Source organism: Lepisosteus platostomus, chromosome 3 (assembly GCF_059453375.1).
Source record: "Lepisosteus platostomus isolate fLepPlt1 chromosome 3, fLepPlt1.hap1, whole genome shotgun sequence".
NCBI lineage: Eukaryota > Metazoa > Chordata > Actinopteri > Semionotiformes > Lepisosteidae > Lepisosteus > Lepisosteus platostomus.
In genome coordinates, this window is record NC_142613.1 from 16,373,326 (window position 1) to 16,393,285 (window position 19,960).

The 19,960-nt window shown below is 37.4% G+C and overlaps 2 protein-coding genes across 2 annotated transcripts; both read right to left on the reverse strand.

Moving 5' to 3' along the window:
• Positions 1-7,425: 7,425 nt before the first annotated feature.
• LOC148674536 (nodal homolog 2-A-like) lies at positions 7,426-12,043 on the reverse strand. The gene is made up of 3 exons (XM_088624737.1): positions 10,559-12,043; positions 8,800-9,638; positions 7,426-8,305 (listed from the first exon to the last, which is right to left on the reverse strand). Exons 1-3 carry the CDS (start codon positions 10,908-10,910, stop codon positions 8,153-8,155), a joined length of 1,344 nt encoding a protein of 447 aa, XP_088480863.1. The 5' UTR covers positions 10,911-12,043; the 3' UTR covers positions 7,426-8,152.
• Positions 12,044-14,606: 2,563 nt separating this feature from the next.
• Positions 14,607-18,124, reverse strand: LOC148674537 (nodal homolog 2-A-like). Its single transcript, XM_088627172.1, has 3 exons — positions 17,678-18,124; positions 15,923-16,761; positions 14,607-15,483 (listed from the first exon to the last, which is right to left on the reverse strand). The coding sequence occupies exons 1-3, from the start codon at positions 18,027-18,029 to the stop codon at positions 15,331-15,333; spliced, it is 1,344 nt and encodes a 447-aa protein (XP_088483298.1). The 5' UTR covers positions 18,030-18,124; the 3' UTR covers positions 14,607-15,330.
• Between the last annotated feature and the right edge of the window lie 1,836 nt (positions 18,125-19,960).

A 19,960-nucleotide genomic window follows, 5' to 3' on the forward strand; every position in this document is an offset into this window, starting at 1 on the left:
CCTAGTCTTGTCGTTGTTTCTTTGCATGCCATCTGTGTTTTGGATGGTGGCTGTAATTATATAGCCATCTGTGTAGCACCTTTCCACGATGACCATCATTATGAAGTGATTTTCACAGTTATGTCACAGCAGGATGTAGTAAGTGCAGAGTGCAAAACTGAAGGGCAAAAATGTTTCAAATAAGACTGATAAAGGTCAAATTAATGCTACTGAATTCTCATTAGTGAGGACTTTGGAAATGTGTGCAAATTACATTTTTTTTTGTCAGTTGTAGACTAGAGCAGCTGTCAATCTGTCTGCTTTGTTGTTTGCACACAGGAGAACCGCACACCTTTATGCAGCCTTAATCTGTGGGTGGCATTGAAAATGTTTAATTAGTAAGGTGCACTGTTAACTGTAGTGACTGGTTATGGTTTCGTAGTTCCCTGAATTTGATCAGGGTTAAACACATTTATAGTTAGACAATTTAATAGAACTGTTTTTAATTCACAGACAAATTTTCTAAGACAGTTGGTGATTCTAAACTGGTTGGGTATAAAACATTTGAAAGACAGTCTTTACATACAGCAGTACTTAATTGTGCATTTAAAAAATGTAATTCTCCAGTTTCCCTCAGTTTTAAGAATTTGTAGCACACGTACTGTAGTATGTGTATTAAGGTATAAATGGTAAAAATGAAATTGTACTGCTGAAGGTAGAACAACTAGACAGTCACATTGCTAAGTGCAATGTCTCCTGTTCTATTTCATAGCCTGTTTTTATGTGGTCATTCCAACTTGCCTTAGTTACTTGTAACTTGTATTCCTTGTAAAAGTGGTATACTTTAATTTTCTGTGCAAAAATATTATTTATTTTAAATGGGTGCATTTAGTTTTTTAGGTAGTCGTAATAGTATATGAAATAATATTGGTTTCTATAAACACAGTAGTAATTTAAAGCCAGTTAACTTCATTAGTCAGTTCTTATTTAAAATACATGTTAGCTTGAATGTCTACTTCCTGCAATTTATTAAGTACATGGGGAAATATTTTATTAAATACATCTTACATGGGGAAAATTATCAAAAGATTACTGGTCTATAAGGCTTATGGTCTGTAATAACGTTTCTTGGTTTTGCCGTCTTATTTATGGTTGGGGGCTCATTTGCATTTCTTTGGTCAATGGGCTGAGTGTGAAAGATTATTAGAAGTCTTTAAACATCAAGATTCCAAAAGTACAATTGATAGAACTGCTGTTAAACTAAACATCGCCCTCTGAAGGTTTATTTTAAGTGCTTCTAAATATCTGTAGCAGTTCTACCTTTTCAGTAGTTCAATATTTAACATTCCCAGAAAATATTCATTCATATATCTGTAATTTACCACTTTTCCGCGTTTTCCATCACTGAGACACTAAATCCTTTGAGTTCTCCTTAATTGCATGGTTTTTATTTTTAACCTTTTTATGGAGTTAACGCTTTTAGGGCAGAAAGATTCCCCTTTAAGAAAACTCACTCAAGTGATTCCACTTATTGTAGATTTAAAACAAATGCTATCGGGTAATGAAGCCAGGAATATTTGTAGTCTGTTTAATAAAGCAGGATTTCAGGGCGTGGGAACTCGTGAGACGAGGGGTTTCTCATCCTTTTATTCCAATGGAAATGGTGTAATAATTTATTAACAACTGATTTCGTTTTGCCAGTGGACACGGTGTTCTATTTTTTTGTTTAACTGCTCTACAGGGGAGTGAATTAAGCTCGGAATCCCTTCCCGGAAGCATTAAATCCGTTTGCTTTTAGAAAACGCGTTCTATTGATCTGTTAAAATTGCTCGTTTATAATATGAATACATATTCTACTTTCTCCGTGGTACCGTGGAACAACCATGAATACACCTTGCTATTCAGCTGGAATCTTCGTAGACTAACACCATTAAACTTCGACAATAGTCTCTGACGTGATTGATTAACTCTTGGCAATACACATCTCGTAGAAAACGATTCAGATAAACAAAACGTGTCTGGTTTCCACTACAGCTACGTAGCCGCGACGAGTCTCTGCCTCCAGTTGCCAGTTGCACGCTGATCAAAGAGGCAACAGTGGCCGCAGGGCTAGAATATTCAGACTTTAGTTACTGTCGACAAATTAATTAGGACACTATTGTGACGTTAACCTTGTGAATAACTAGAAGAGCCGGTTTTAATGGTTTAGGAACTGGTTACTACCTCTACCCCCAGTACCGCTTACAAAATCAATTAAATGTGTTGAATGGTTCAAATAATAAGGGTTTTTGTAAAACCCTTGCCATGTCCTGTATTGTTGCTGCTAAGGTAAGAAAAATCACTTACAATGACGTAGCCCCTTTTAAATTTCGTAGTCGTCTTTATAAATTTCATCAAGGTAATAAAGTGTCTTTTTATTCATTAACAGTTCGCCACAAGAGTCGAGCGCCAAACTACATTTTACGTTGTAGGGGTAAAGGGAATATGCATGTTTTAAGTTGCGTTAAACCGAAGTTGGTTTTAGTAGCTCGCATAATCAAAACCACCAGTTTTATTTTATTGATTTCTGCACTTGGTATTTGTTTACAGACACCGTTCGTGTCTTTAAAATCACATTGACAAAAATGTAAAATAATCAATTAGTAAGATTCAATAGATACCTCAGTTATAATACTACATATTAATAAGAATGCATTTATCTGTGAAAGATAAACACATCCCAATATTAAAAGCACTACAATTATTAAATCCTCATTTGAGCCAATTAAGTTTTAAGTGCCTGAAATGTCTGAGTCTGCATAATGTTTTTAGCACTGCATAGTCTGATACCTTCACTAGTTCCTACAACTAAGAATGTAGTTGAATGTGTGGGATGGGAGGATATTAGCTACTGTACATCTTGCAACGTTTATAATGTTTGTTAGCTTTAGTGTGGAGAAGAGGTATCCTAGACATATAAGCACTTACTAAAGTTAGTTCAACAAGCAAATGAACAAAGGTACATGAGGTTAATTCTTATATTTGTATTTGGGACAAAGAGGATAAGAAAGCTCTTTAATGAGCAAAATCATGCTTAATACAACATGTAGTCATATGAAACTCGGATGAAGGGAGAGAATTATAGTAACTTATTTTTATATGTTTATGATTAAAGATACAACTGAGAAACAAGCTTTGGGTCATTTCTGAGTGTTCTAAAATACAAATTGTTTTGACTATTATCAATTTTCTAACTACTTTATCTAACACAGGGAACCAATCCCAGCAAGCAACAAGCACAAAGCAAGATATACAGTACACTGGATGGGATGCCAGTCTATATCAGGGCACACACAGACATGCATATGGTCTCCTCAGGGTCATTTATTTCCCCATAGGCTGATTAATTTACCAGTATGTCATTGGAATATGGGAGGAATTCCATGTGAACACAGGGAGAACATACAATCTCTACACACTCCAGTAATTGAACCTACAGCCACAGGGCTGCAAGGCAGCAATGCTATCCAATGCACCACTGTAATGCTCTATTTTTCAAATTTTGATTCCATCACTGAAATAAATGTATTTATTATTAAATGTATTTAAAACCATATTAATATGAGCAATCCAAAAGGTAGATGAACTGTTTTGTCATTGTACTTCCATATCTGTGGTACAGAACATTTGGTCTTTACAGTCTTTAGTATGACCAGCAAAGTATGTGAAGATATGCATGATGCACAGGTCTAGGGTACTACTGTATACCACTGTATGTATCTACTCTATTTCTTGCTTAGTAATATCCTTGCTGGATTCTGAATGTAAAATCAGAAACAACTGTGTACCTCAAAATCAAAATTCAATATCTTTACTCATAATGATCACCTCCACACCGACAGGTACTGTGCTGTGAATCCTAAAATGAAATGATATGCTATGAAAGAGAGGGGTGAGAATTAATGCAGCTGGTTAACATTCATAACATTAAGCAACAGAATCTGCTTAATCTACTTTGGGTAATTGTGAAGGATAAAATTGGAAATTAATATTTATAGCAACACGTATAAATGACTGACAATAAACAGCAAGAAAAGGCTAAAGGTACTTTAAAGAGCAGTGGGGAAAGCACGTTGGAGAAAAACAATTCCTATTTTGTACTGTTTTCTGATATAAAAGATATCAGCTTTAGAAATATCTATCATAAAGTGTTTAGCGTTATTAGTGGAAGCATGGGCATAATTTCTAGATGCTGTCTGTGCTTAAAGTAATTAAAAGGTACAATATCTTTCTCCATTCATCTTCCCTCACTTCTCAGGCTGCTTTATAGCAACCAAAAGCTACAATATTTTATTTTCTATTGACTTTTATACAATGGACGAAATCAGTGGGGCTGTCTTAGTTTTGTTTCAGTGTTACAGAATTTGTGGAGTAATGCCAAATACACCAATTTGACAGTGCAATTAGTAATTTATTCGTTTTGATTGTAAGCAACCCCCTCTTTAATCATCTCGCAACACTATCCCAACAGTTCTTTCAGTCTTTCTCCACCCAGGACACCTGTTCTTTGAAAGCAGATTAGTGTAGAATGGCCCTCTTTTGCACTTTCAAATTAGAAAGGAGAACTACACCCAACACAAAACAAATACATACAAACGCCCCAAAAGAACCTGATTAGTGGTATAATGATCAGAATACACTGAGACCAAGTATTCCCACAGATCCTAATGTTCACACACCTTTTGTTAACATAAAGGTTAACTTTGGATAACAGTTTAGGGCACCAATCTGCAGCACCTGCAAAATGCATTCCTTGGTGACAAAATCATACAAAACATATTTACTGGTATAATATGAAGTTACTTGAAAATAATTTGTCTCTGTAGAGAGCTATCTAATGTTAGGTTGATGCCGGAGGAAGCAGAATGCAGACATTCCTTTCAGGAAAATTACCTATAGATTATTTTGATTAAATTTTGCAGAGTACGCTAAACCATGACAAAACACAAAAAGTAGGAGTCATGGTGAATTTTGAAAATGATTTCCCAAAATTAAGGTCCCAAAAATTACGTTAGCATTAAGAGTGATTGAAGTAAGATGGTCTATGGCAGAGAAGACGTTAAACAAAATACTATGTCGATCATGTCAGGTCCACAAAAATGTAATGAAGAAGAACTGAAGGAAATTTAAGAAGAAGTCTCTTAAAGGATATACATATCGAACCACATTTTCAGACAAACGTTTGTAAACCTGTTTGAAAAAAGCCTGCAAAAATATATTACGACGGTAAACTCTTGAGTAGAGTATAATACATTCATCCCTCCACTTTATGATCACTTTATCCATTACAGGGTCATGGGAAAGTTGGAGTCTATCCCGGCAAGCAATGGGCACAAGGCAGGATACACCCCGGACAAGATGCTAGTTCTTCTCAGGGCACATCAGGGTCAGTTGTCCCAGAAGGCAATTAACCTACTAGTATGTAATTTTTTGCTGTTAGTGGAAAATGGAACAACCAGAGGAACCTCCAATAAACATGGGGAAAACACCCAACACCACACAGATAGCACTCTAGTAATTGAGCCTCAGGTCCCTAGAGATGCAAGCCAGTAATAATAACCTCTATTCATAATACAGAAAATATTAAGAGAAAAATTAGGCAGAATGTTGCACACAGAGTGCTGGAATACCATTCACCCCTCAGTGCCCTGAATAGAGCCATTTCTTAGTACATAAGATATAACTACAGAAATTGTAATTTAATTAAAGTCTTTCTGAGAACTTCCTGTTTGAAAAATGCAGCCCTTAAGTTATTCAGTGCTAGGTAATTCAAATTACTGGCAATAGCATTTATACTTCCAGGGACCAAAAAAATTCAGTCTTGTGAAATTAAAATGGGTCTTTTAGTTCAACCATTTAATTACATTTGGCTGGCTAGGAGACTTTTATTAAGCTGCACTTTTCTGAATTTTCATCTAAAATGTCATTATAGATATGACATATAATTTATTTCAAAATTAAATCATCAGGAAGGCCTCATTAAATACTAAACTTCTATTCATGAGACATTCAGATACCAGTTAATGACTCATCCATGTTTTAATACATTAAAATGGAGGAAGTCATGGCCTTACAATAGATTTAGAACAGTATTCCCCTGCCAAAGTCAAATATTTTCATTATATTTATTTTAAATGTACAGTATCTCATGTGATAATCCCTAGAGAGCGTACAGGGAAGTGATATCTGCGGAGGAACAGTTGAATACTGTCTTAACAGCCCTTTCACCGCCTGCTTCTTCGTGCACACAGTAGTTTCTCATCATCTTGTCGTGAACCTCAAATGGCATGTTCTTGTGAAATTGCAAAGTGTCGGGCCCATTGAGGAATTTACTTCCTGACACCAGAACCCCCCCCCCCCCCCCCCCTCCTTACTGTTCCAAAGTAAACATTCTCCCCACCTTAGAATCTGAAAGGGCATGACCTCACGCAAGGAAACTGACACGGTGGAACAGAAACACTGGGGAAGAACTACAGGTTTTCCCAAAGGATAATTCTAAGCCATTTCATAGGGAGTTTACATCATAATAACAGATTTCATTGCGTCTGTAATCAAAAAATGTTATCACTTAGATTGAACTAAAGGTCCATGAAATATTGTATTTAACTTTGTTTTATTTCAAAATTAATACATTTTAACATATAACATATAACTGAGAGGAGAATGATGTCCAAACTGGAGGCCATCATGGACAACTTCTCCCATCCCCTCTATGACAGGCTTGCAGGAATGAAGAGCACGTTCAGCAATAGACTGATTCACCCACGGTGCGACAGGGAGCGCTACAGGAGGTCATTCTTGCCGTCTGCCATAAGACTGTACAACGCATCCACCTTGCGTCTTGGCAGAGGCAACAGCGACAGTGACCTGTTTCTGGACTAAACGCATATACACATATACTGCTACATCTGTTCTCTTTCTTTTTCCCGTTTACAACCACTTTTGTGCAATATATGCCAGGGACCTGTGCAATACATTTATATTTATATTTATATCTATGGTTACATCTATATTTATATTCATACGTGTGATACGATTTTCTGTGTACTGTTCTGTTCTAGTTTCCTCTTGTGTGTCCGGACTGTGAGTAACTCTTGTATTGTATTGTATGTATTGTACTATTAGTATATAATTCGTTACACTGTGGCTGTGTTGTGTGTGTTAAGCTGCTGTTGCACTGCAATTTCCCTCACGGGATCAATAAAGTATCTATCTATCTATATATAACACACAGCAACCCAAGACCAGTACCCTGCACTTTTCTTTTTCTTGATTGGCAGAGCTTGTTGGGCTGTGTAAGGTTCCTCACAGTACTCATAGTTTAAAATAATTTTTACACAAAATGTGTAGTTCTTTATATTTTAGAGTAAGAAAGCAGAGGAAATCCTAACCCCAAAGATAACTGCAGGAGAGACTTGACTTTGAGAGACTTCATCAATTTTTGAAAAAACATATTTTATTTATTTTCAAATTAGGAAGAACATAGTGTCCTTTTAAACAATTATTATAATTACCAATCCATATGATTTTAAAAACATCAATTCATATTTTACAAACTACTTTAATGACCCCCAAAAATGAATCTGTGTAGCTTTATTACAACAATGGGGAACTGAAAGCTTAAAAATAGTCTGAATTGCAATCTAATCAATAATATATGATATATACATTATTCACATTTCTAATTACATGTATTTATTATAACTAAATTTTTGAAACGGTAAATATCACATCCCCGACATTTGATAACAACATACAAAAGATATATACAAGAGCTTTTATGATTTACCTTGGCCAGGAAATGACTGAAAAGTCAGTCTACTCTCTGGCACAAAATATATGTATATTCAACAACAATACCATTCCACACATTGCAAAAAGTAACATATACCTAGTTAACAAGGTCATACCTGAAGCAAAAATTCAGTATTTTATAAAAATACATTTGAAACCAGACCACCTGAGTTTCCATTCCTTTTGGGTTACTCGCATCGAGCCCCCACATCTCATTTCATGAATAAAGATAGGAAACGAGTCTTTTCGTTCTAGTGCTTCTGATTTCTAAGTGCGGACTTCTAATTTCTAAGTCCGAAGTGAATATGAGTTAAACTACGATGCCGTTAAGGGGTTCTGCTCAGTGACAGCCACACTCCTCCACCATCATTTCCTCATGATGTCGCAGTACCAGCTCTCCATTCTCGTAATAGAGCATGGAAAGTGGGCCGAGTCTTGTGGGCACGCAGGATATACTTGGCACTTTGTCTGGATGGTACAGTTTCACCAGACTCTGCAGGGAGAAAAGAAAATACTTGTTACTACAAATAGAAATTGCCCTATCGTATTAAACACACACCTTAGTGTAGAATGTTTGACACAGTACAGTATATAACACATGTTGGTAGCAAACTATTTGAAGGTGAAGAAAAAACGTTGTTTAAAATTATTGCAGCACTGAAGGTGATAAGTAATGCTTAGATGTGTAGAATGAGCAGAAGTATCTTAGTCATGTTAAACTACAAGGATAACATCATTTTTTCTCCGATATATATTCTTTAAGAATCCTATTGCAATGTTTTATAGAAATTTGCACTTGTATTTATGTTGAATAAAAGGAGATTCATTCATAACATTGAAATCTGTGGACAAGGTATCAATTTTGATAATTTAATTTCCAGTGAATACTTTGGATATCTCATAGTATTAGGGATTGTTTTGTAAATATAAAGAAATTAAATATGAAATATTATAGATAATAAATTCATTCATAACAGTATTACGTACCTGCATGTATGCATGGTTGGTAGGATTAAATGTCTCGTCCACAGGACAGGGACACTCTCCCTCGCACCTGAAGGCATTGTACCGTTTCGGGTGCACGATCCACTGGTTCCAGCCAATCTGGTCAAAGTCTACCCACATGTCCACCTTCCTGCAAAGTGGACTCTGGGGGCTCTCAGGTGTGGGAGCAGTGCCCCCAACATTACCGGCCAACTTCACTCTCTCCTGCCCATTCCTGTTCCTCTTCTGTCGCCGACCTGACTGGTCCCCAGCTTTGTCCAGGGTGATATATTTGGAGTGCTCCACAGTGTGGATAAGGGTTGGCATACCCGTTTCCTCTCTGGAGTGGTTGTGTTTGGAGAAGACCACCATCATGACTCGGTCCACAGTCTTATGGTAGACTTTCCTCTCGCTGCTGCTCTCGGTGCTGTTGGCATGGTGCTTGTGCTGCTGCCCCTGCACCAGCCTCTCCTTGTGTTCCTCTTCTGGCACTTCATGGAGGGGATCCCCTATGACTGCTGCCTCCTCTCCGTTCACAAAACTCTCCCCCTGGTGGAGCCAGTACTTGAGCAGGGCTGTGATATTGAAGATTTTCCAGGACGAGTTAGAGTCAGCTGGAGAGGCACTGAAGCTGCCCAGGAACAAGCGGTCCTGGCACGGCTGGCTATCTGACTCCTCGGCACACTCCTGCTCCCTGGAGTGAAAGATCTCCACCGTCACTCTTTTAGATGCAGAGAAAGAAGGCAGTCTGAAGCGGAGCTCAGACAGCTGGACATTGTCATCAGCAGAGATGGAAGACATGTCAAAAGTGACACTCCATTTATCCCCAATCTGATGGCAGCCTGTAAAACAAAAACAGGAGAAATCAAATATCAGAACAAGACCATACATTAAATGAAAGATTAAAAAAAAACTATAAAGTTTGCTGATTCATGTTTCAGAATTTTTTTTATTTTCAGGAAATTAAAATCTTTCTCATGTAAATGAATCTTTCTGAAAGTCAAATCAGTATGGAAACCTATCTATATTCAATAGACCTAAATTAGGATTATTGCATAAACAACAAAGACGCCAGACACCCGTTCTACTATAGGTAAATGAGGCGAGCAAGCTAGGAGGATTGAGCTAAATGCTGCACAGTGTCACTTGAGCGTTGCCAGCAGATGCGCTTGAAAAAACATTGCGCACTAACAGACTAAACGTGCCAAATGTCAAAACACGGCAGAATGTATATTGAACTCCTTTGCAGTCACATTTGTAACAGACGTCTGGGCTCACCAATACACACATTCACAAAAAAAACTTTAAAGTCTAATAAGCACCCTAACACACTGTAGGTTGTAAAAGTGAAGATCTGATGAGGGTGGATAGATAACCTCTCTATTGACTGATCAAGCGTAAAGTCTGAAACCCTGCTTCCTGGAGTCCATCAGCTGCATAGCGAAGTGTGAGACACACGATGATGCTGAACTTAAACAGGCATCTCGAACACATTACAAGTAATCCTAAAACCTAGTTTATGTATATAAAATAACAAGAATATACAGAAAGAGAATACTTACGGCACTGGCTATCAGTACACTAACAATCACCCACAGACGGTTATTAACAATAAAAGTAACAGGAAATATATGAATATGGCTATCGCGGCACTGACAATCAGCTATAGACGTTTGCTGTCGTAAATTATTGGTGTTAACTCAAAGACAACCACTTTGGCACAATTTAAACAAGAGTATGAATTTATAATAAAACGACTTACTTTTTGCCACTAAGCTCAGTACCGAATTGGATTCCTTTAGAACGGGGTCGTCCTCGGCTTGACCCGCTGCTGCCGCTGCTGCTCCGACCCCGCCAGCGGATTTGACGGAGCGGTAGAGGTGCATCATGTACCTCGGATACCTGCTCTTGTGTTGAGACCCCCTGTGTCGCAAAGGGGGAGCAACCGTAGCATTGGAGACAGAGCTATTGCCATCTAAGGTGGGATGTACCTCAACACCATACATGTCCCCGTCTTCCATTGTGCCCGTTACCGGAACAGGGTCCGTAGTGACGATTCCTGTCCAAAACACAGCAAGTCCGCCCAGGAAGAAAATGAAAATGTGATGCTCCATATTCTGGGTTTCGTAGTTGTGCTTGTAGACTTGCCTGGGAAAGAGAGCAGCTTGCTTCTTGTCCCTTGCTTGTCCTCAGCTCAAGTGAAAGTGTGGGTAGGCTTGGCTAGAAGACCATTTATAGCAGACAGTTGGTCTTTGATGAACCTCCCCATCAACAGTTCTTTGATGTTCCTGGACGAGTATTACTTTCCATTTAAAGGCCACACCTGTCAAGTTCATTGTCTTCAAAGACAGTCCTCTTTTCTTATTCATAAGCAACAAAGCAGGTATCGTTTGTATGATTAAGACAGGTGAACAACACATTTATGAAATAAATGATAAAAGTATAGACACATGCTAATGAAAGCTTTGATTGTGATGAGAGCTAGCCGTGGATCCGTTCATTATTTGGAGATCTAATAAAATTTACATTCAGTTTTTATAATTCGAAAAAAGATGAAAATAAACTCATTATCAACACAGGTACTCAAACCCAAGTGTTCGTAATTAAACGCACTGATATTGTTTTCCAAAAAGAATATTATTGCTGATAAAGGTTGGAAGCACAGTACAATAAGCACGAAAAAGATTCAACTTGTTATCACTTAAGGTTATTCTTTAAATGAAAATCAGTGGAGTTCGGAACCTTTTTTTCTTTTTTTTAAACGGTGAAAATTGGATGCCAAAAACGTTGATTTTCCCTCTCAAAATGATGACAAAACAAACTGAGCCTTTAGTTCGTTCAGTATTAATCACTGTAGGATGAGATACACAGGCAGTTTACTGCTGAGGACCATTAAGGTGATCACCTTCTATTGATCCCTAACGTTTCTTTATTGTACACATTGTCCACACCATATACTTACTGACCCACAACGTCATTGTACACACAATAAACATACTTTACAGTGTCGGTGCTTTGATGTCCAAAGGTATCAAACAGCTGGAAAAAGATCACAAAGATCAAACAATAAATCTTCCTGTGCGCTTAAACTCGCTCAGAACTTGGGTGCTTCTTCAAACGCGTAAAATATTTCTAGCACCTCAAAAGCTCTAACACCAAGATTTTGGAATACTGTAAAATGTCTCAAATTGGCTGCGAGGTAGCCGCCTAGAACACCACCTTACAGTTCTATTTTTTTTTGTATCTGAAACAGTGTTTTTAACTTTTACAGACTAAGGCAGTGCCACAGATTTCATATGAATTCAAAAGCATTTAAAGGTTCATGCGAGGACGCAGAATACTGCATCTTCATTATCTGTTAGGCTACAATGAAAGTTTAATAGCTACAGATATGTGTTAATATATACAATCTGAATGCTTAGCAGTGATTTTTTTCTCTTATTGATAGAAGTGGGTTCACAAACACACAAAAAAACTACCGAATTACACAATTTAAACACCATGCTTTGCGAACTATCGGAGATACTACACAACTACCGGAAGAATATGTGATAAGATTGCAGACGAAATTAATTACATTCTTAGCAAACTCTTTAAATGGCAAATTCAAATTATCAGCAAAATCACTCTAATTTTGCTAATTAGCTACTTCTCTCGGGATCAACGGAAGGATTTAAAAGATGTTAGTTTTAGCTGCATAATGCCACCAACTTCTCTCTATTGAGTCAAATCGGGTTTAAAGGTCAGACGTGCATATATAATGAACATTTAAAAATGTCTACAAGATCAAATTCTTACCCCTATTGATTTTTTCCGTCATTATGTATTTGATCATTTAATGATTACAAACGAACACAATTAAACTAAACATTTAAAACGTTTTAAACATTAGGCACCGAGCTTTTTAATTTTGAGGTATTTTTAACTTAGTGATACAAACCTGTCTGAAATGTTGAAAATTAAATAATATTCCGTCGTTTACAAATATTTATCATTTTATGGGATTTTGTCATGTACACCTTACTAACTTGTAAATGTTGACTGTTTTTTACAAAAAGTACCGAGCAAGCTAAATAAAAATCCACGAACCAGTCATTTCACTTTAAACAGTCGTTATCACCTTCCGAGAAAAACGCATTTCACACTTTTTTAACTCAGTTAATCTTGTATGATTAAAATTCTGTCTTTATAAATGAATAAAACTAATTAAGATTAAATCTATAAAGCGCCAGAGCTTCTTACTTTCATTTTTAATTTGTTGCGAATATTTTATAAAATGTTTGAAAACATACCTCCTCAAAAAAGCCGACACTTGTTAAGACAATCTTTCATTGAAAACATCTCTGGTTTTGGAACAAAAAAAGTATCATTATATCCTCCTTCTATAGTACATGCCCTGCCATGTATTTTAATATAAAGTATCGAAGCTTTTTTTCACCGTAAGAAGCCGGAGTTTCTTAAACGTCAGAAAGAAGCTTTTGAAGATCAAGGGGACGATTAAGATTTATCAGATGAATACAGCCATTAAGAATGGTACATGGCAGAAACGCTTTAACAGCGTTATACTGTGACATAAGTATTTAAGCTACAGAGTCGATATTTTATTAAGATGTCAATTGATCCTTTTGATTGCATTAATTAACTACTACCAAACGAACTGATGAAACGAAAGTCCTATGGTCTCGTTTGAGATCCTTTTGTTCGTAGAAAAAAAGGCTTCCCTCGCCCTCTTGCGGTGTAACCTTTTAACTACATTCCTAAAGCTGAATCTTGAAATCAAGGGGAGTCCAAAAACAACAACGCAGAGAACGTGAACAATAGCACAGATCAAAGAATCGCAGTTCATTGTAAACGATCACATTAGGAAGTCCTTATAGCGCACATTTGTTGTCTGTTTCTTAGTCCACCCTGGCCCATTTATTGATAGCTTGAGTGGAATTCATATTATCATTGGTTTTAGATTATTGATGTTGCCAAGTCTCTGCTCTTTGGGGGTTATACACCCTGTATATAGACTACAGCCCTCCCCAGCCAGGGTATAAGGTATGTCCTCCCTGAACAAATACACAGTCCTAGCAGTATTAATGCACAGACCTACAATCGTTCTGACTGGTTATTTCAGGTGTGACAACTGAAGAAGGCTCCAGAGCCAAAACATTGTGTCTCTTTTCTTTTCCTTTCAGCATGGAATAAGCCTTAACCTGTTCCTTAAATAAAATAATACTACATATTAGAAATGCATAGTTAGCAAACTGAATGTGAATCAGCATTTATGTTTTTTTCATTTTCTTTGGTTGCATATATCATGGCTCTCTAATTAAAATTAGAGGCTGCTTTCCTCTGAACCAGATTTTCCAGGCAAGATAGTGAGCGATGTTTAACACATGACCTTAGTCATATGTTTCCTTAAGACAGGGGTGATACCCATGGATGTGTGAATTATTAATGAAGTGCCCATCAATTGAAAGGGTGATAAAACTGAACCAAGTAATTTATATTAACTAGTCTAATTAGAGTTCAATTATGTATATGCTTATGAAAATAATTACCAGAACTAACTATAGGGTCACCTGTGTGGAAATAATTTCCTATGGAATAGTTAAGATGGAAAAGGTGGGCTTGCGTCACGCTTAACTTACTTGTCTGAGTCATTTAAACAATCAACAACAGAAATGGAAACACAGAGTGTGATACGATATATTGAGAGGTTCAGGAGGCTTTTGTTCAAATTATCCAAAAAGGACACATTCAGGAATTTTATTGTTACAATAGTTTAATAATCCAATATACAGTATATGCATCCATTTGTGTAACATTGTTACAAAAATATAAATCTAAAATGTGAAGCAAAACACATTGCAAGTTACTACAATCCAATTTAAAGACATAAACTGACAAAACAATTCTGAAACGGTGACATAATTAATTGGGTTTCATACCCAAATACTCAACCATTATCCACAGGATATAAACCAACCATTACTGATTGAGAGCTTCAAACTTGCAAAGCTTTCTCTGAGTTGTAAATAATAACCAGTATAATATATGTATATCTAATATACAAAGTATTCACAGTTCGTCTTTCTAATAACATGTCATTATTTGAAACTACATTTATAAAAAAAAACATATATTGCATCTCTGACATTTGATCACTTAAACTATACCCAAGAAAAAATCAAATACAAGAGCTTTTACGATGCACCTTTGCCAGGATATTTATGAAAAGTCAGTTTACTCTCTGCGAAAAAACATATTCAAAAACAACATTATTCCACAAAATTGTTTAAAGTAACCCATACCTAGTTAGCAAAGATAAACCTGAAGTAAAAATTGCAGTATTTAAAAAAAATACTTTTCACACCATTTCATATTGCTTTAGTTTCTATTTCTTCTGGCTTACTCAGACCAAGCCTCTGTGGCTCATTTCGTGAATAAATATAGGAAATGAGTCTCCTGGGTCTTGTGCTTCTGAATTCTAAGTGAGTCCGAAGTGAATTTGAGTCCCTCTGTGATGCCGTTAAGGGGTTCTGCTCAGTGACAGCCACACTCCTCCACCATCATTTCCTCATGATGTCGCAGTACCAGCTCTCCATTCTCGTAATAGAGCATGGAAAGTGGGCCAAGTCTTGAGGGCACGCAGGATATACTTGGCACTTTGTCTGGGTGGTACAGTTTCACCAGACTCTGCAGGGAGAAAAGAAAATACTTGTTACTACAAATAGAAATTGCCGTATCGTATTAAACACACACCTTAGTGTAGAAGCTTTGAAACAGGACAGTACAAAACACGTGTTGGTAGCAAACTATTTGACGGTGAATAAAAAACGTTGTTTAAAATCATTGCGGCACTGAAGGTGATAAGTAATGCATAAATGTGTAGAATGTACAGAAGTATCTTAGTGATGTGAAACTACAAGGATAACATAATTTTATTCTGATATATAATCTTTAAGAATCCTATTGCAATGTTTAATAACACCGAAATATGTGGACAAGATATTGATTTAGAGAATTTCAAGTGAGAAATTTAGAGAACTCAGAGTGTTATGGATTTTTTAGATTAAAGTAAATTAAATATGAAATATCTTAGATGAAAAGTTCCATTCATAACAATATTACGTACCTGCATGTATGCATGGTTGGTAGGATTAAATGTCTCGTCCACAGGACAGGGACACTCTCCCTCGCACCTGAAGGCATTGTACCGTTTCGGGTGCACGATCCACTGGTTCCAGCCAATCTGGTCAAAGTCTACCCACATGTCCACCTTCCTGCACAGTGGACTCTTGGGGCTCTCAGGTATGGGAGCGGTGACCCCAACATTACCGGCCAACTTCACTCTCTCCTGCTCATTCCTGTTCCTCTTCTGTCGCCGACCTGACTGGTCCCCAGCTTTGTCCAGGGTGATATATTTGGAGTGCTCCACAGTGTGGATAAGGGTTGGCATACCCGTTTCCTTTTTGGAGTGGTTGTGTTTGGAGAAGACCACCATCATGACTCGGTCCACAGTCTTATGGTAGACTTTACTCTTGCTGCTGCTCTCAGTGCTGTTGGCATGGTGCTTGTGCTGCTGCGCCTGCTCCAGCCTCTCCTTGTGTTCCTCTTCTGGCACTTTGTGGAGGGGATCCCCTATGACTGCTGCCTCCTCTCTGTTAACAAAACTCTCCCCCTGGTGGAGCCAGTACTTGAGCAGGGCTGTGACGTTGAAGATTTTCCAGGACGAGTTAGTGTCAGCTGGAGAGGCACTGAAGCTGCCCAGTAACAAGCGGTCCTGGCACGGCTGACTATCTGACTCCTCGGCACACTCCTGCTCCCTGGAGTGAAAGATCTCCACCGTCACTCTTTTGGATGCAGAGAAAGAAGGCAGTCTGAAAAGGAGCTCAGACAGCTGGACATCGTCATCAGCAGAGATGGAAGACATGTCAAAAGTGACACTCCATTTATCCCCAATCTGATGGCAGCCTGTAAAACAAAAACAGGAGAAATCAAATATCAGAACAAGACCAAACATTAAATGAAAGATTAAAAAAACTATAGTTTGCTGATTAATGTTTCAGAAATGTTTTATTTTCAGTAAATTAAAATCTTTCTCATGTAAATGAATCTTTCTGAAAGTCAAATCAGTATGGAAACCTATCTATATTCAGTAGACTTAAATTAGGATTATTGCATAAACAACAAAGACGCCAGACACCCGTTCTACTATAGGTAAATGAGGCGAGCAAGCTAGGAGGATTGAGCTAAATGCTGCACAGTGTCACTTGAGCGTTGCCAGCAGATGCGCTTGAAAAAACATTGCGCACTAACAGACTAAACGTGCCAAATGTCAAAACACGGCAGAATGTATATTGAACTCCTTTGCAGTCACATTTGTAACAGACGTCTGGGCTCACCAATACACACATTCACAAAAAAAAACTTTAAAGTCTAATAAGCACCCTAACACACTGTAGGTTGTAAAAGTGAAGATCTGATGAGGGTGGATAGATAACCTCTCTATTGACTGATCAAGCGTAAAGTCTGAAACCCTGCTTCCTGGAGTCCTTCAGCTGCATAGCAAAGTGTGAGACACACGATGATGCTGAACTTAAACAGGCATCTCGAACACATTACAAGTAACCCTAAAACCTAATTTATGTATATAAAATAACAAGAATATACAGAAAGAGAATACTTACGGCACTGGCTATCAGTACACTAACAATCACCCACAGACGGTTATTAACAATAAAAGTAACAGAAAATATATGAATATGGCTATCGCGGCACTGACAATCAGCTATAGACGTTTGCTGTCGTAAATTATTGGTGTTAACTCAAAGACAACCACTTTGGCACAATTTAAACAAGAGTATGAATTTATAATAAAACGACTTACTTTTTGCCACCAGGCTCAGTACCGAATTGGATTCCTTTAGAACGGGGTCGTCCTCGGCTTGACCCGCTGCTGCCGCTGCTGCTCCGACCCCGCCAGCGGATTTGACGGAGCGGTAGAGGTGCATCATGTACCTCGGATACCTGCTCTTGTGTTGAGACCCCCTGTGTCGCAAAGCGGGAGCAACCGTTGCATTGGAGACAGATCTATTGCCATCTAAGGTGGGATGTACCTCAACACCATACATGTCCCCGTCTTCCATTGCGTCCGTTACCGGAACAGGGTCCGTAGTGACGATTCCTGTCCAAAACACAGCAAGTCCGCCCAGGAAGAAAATGAAAATGTGATGTTCCATATTCTGGGTTTTGTAGTTGTGCTTGTAGAGTTGCCTGGGAAAGAGAGCAGCTTGCTTCTTGTCCCTTGCTTGTCCTCAGCTCAAGTGAAAGTGTGGGTAGGCTTGGCTAGAAGACCATTTATAGCAGACAGTTGGTCTTTGATGAACCTCCCCATCAACAGTTCTTTGATGTTTCTGGACGCCTATTCCTTTCCATTGAAAGAACACACCTGTCAAGTTCATTGTCTTAAAAGACAGTCCTCTTTTCTTATTCATAAGTAACAAAGCAGGTATCGTTTGTATGATTAAGACAAGTGAACAAAACATTTATGAAATAAATGATAAAAGTATAGACACATGTTAATGAAAGCTTTTGATTGTGATGAGAGCTAGCCGTGGATCCGGTCATTATTTGGAGATCTAATAAAATTTATATTCAGTTTTTATAATTCGAAAAAAGATGAAAATAAACTCATCAACACAGGTACTCAAACCCAAGTGTTCGTAATTAAACGCACTAATATTGTTATCCAAAAAGTATATTATTGCTGATAAAGGTTGGAAGCACAGGAATAAGCACTTGTTATCACTTAAGGTTATTCTTTAAATGAATATCAGTGGAGTTCGGAACCTTTTTTTCTTTTTTTAAGAAGTGAAAATGAGCTCCCTAAAGCTCCCTAATTTGATCAATGCAGCATTTTGCAATTTTACAAAAACAAAACCCTTGCAACAAGAAATACATCTCTCTCGGGTGAAGTTCCTGCCCAAAACGTTGATTTTCCCTCTCAAAATTGATGACAAAAACTTAGCCTTCAGTTCGTTCAGTATTAATCACTGTAGGATGAGATACATAGGCAGTTTACCGCTGATGTGATCACCTTCTATTGATCCCTAACGTTTCTTTATTGTACACATTGTCCACACCATATACTTACTGACCCACAACGTCATTGTACACACAATAAACATACTTTACAGTGTCGGTGCTTTGATGTCCAAAGGTATCAAACAGCTGGAAAAAGATCACAAAGATCAAACAATAAATCTTCCTGTGCGCTTAAACTCGCTCAGAACTTGGGTGCTTCTTCAAACGCGTAAAATATTTCTAGCACCTCAAAAGCTCTAACACCAAGATTTTGGAATACTGTAAAATGTCTCAAATTGGCTGCGAGGTAGCCGCCTAGAACACCACCTTACAGTTCTATTTTTTTTTTTGTATCTGAAACAGTGTTTTTAACTTTTACAGACTAAGGCAGTGCCACAGATTTCATATGAATTCAAAAGCATTTAAAGGTTCATGCGAGGACGCAGAATACTGCATCTTCATTATCTGTTAGGCTACAATGAAAGTTTAATAGCTACAGATATGTGTTAATATATACAATCTGAATGCTTAGCAGTGATTTTTTTCTCTTATTGATAGAAGTGGGTTCACAAACACACAAAAAAACTACCGAATTACACAGTTGAAATACCATGCTTTGTAAACTTTCTGAGATACCACATAGCTACTGTAAGAATATGTGAATATGTAAATTATTTAATTATACTCTAAGCAAATGCTTTAAAAGGTAAAATTCAATTCAATTCAAGTATCGGCACAATCACTCTAATTTTGCTAATTAGCTACTTCTCTCAGGATCAACAGAGCGATTTAAAAGATTTTTGATTTAGCTTCACAATGCCACCAAATTCTCTCTATTTAAATAGACTCGATAAAAGAGTCAAATCGCGTTTAAGGGCAGATATGTGCATATATAATGAATATTAAAAAATATCTGCAAAGTCAGATTCCTACCACTCTTGAATTTTACCATCAACGGTTTTACATAGTTGATCCGTTAATGATTACAAACTAAGTAACACAATTAAACTAAACATTTTAAACGTTTGAAACATTAAGCACCGATCTTTTTAATTTTGGGGTATTTTTAACGTCCTGCTACCAACCT

Coding starts and splice junctions, on each gene's coding strand:
- LOC148674536 (XM_088624737.1), bottom strand. CDS start 10,910: ATGGAGCATCACATTTTCATTTTCTTCCTGGGCGGACTTGCTGTGTTT. Junction 9,639..10,558: donor ACTGAGCTTAGTGGCAAAAA/GTAAGTCGTTTT, acceptor TTTGTTTTACAG/GCTGCCATCAGATTGGGGAT. Junction 8,306..8,799: donor CCAACCATGCATACATGCAG/GTACGTAATACT, acceptor TTCTCCCTGCAG/AGTCTGGTGAAACTGTACCA.
- LOC148674537 (XM_088627172.1), bottom strand. CDS start 18,029: ATGGAACATCACATTTTCATTTTCTTCCTGGGCGGACTTGCTGTGTTT. Junction 16,762..17,677: donor ACTGAGCCTGGTGGCAAAAA/GTAAGTCGTTTT, acceptor TTTGTTTTACAG/GCTGCCATCAGATTGGGGAT. Junction 15,484..15,922: donor CCAACCATGCATACATGCAG/GTACGTAATATT, acceptor TTCTCCCTGCAG/AGTCTGGTGAAACTGTACCA.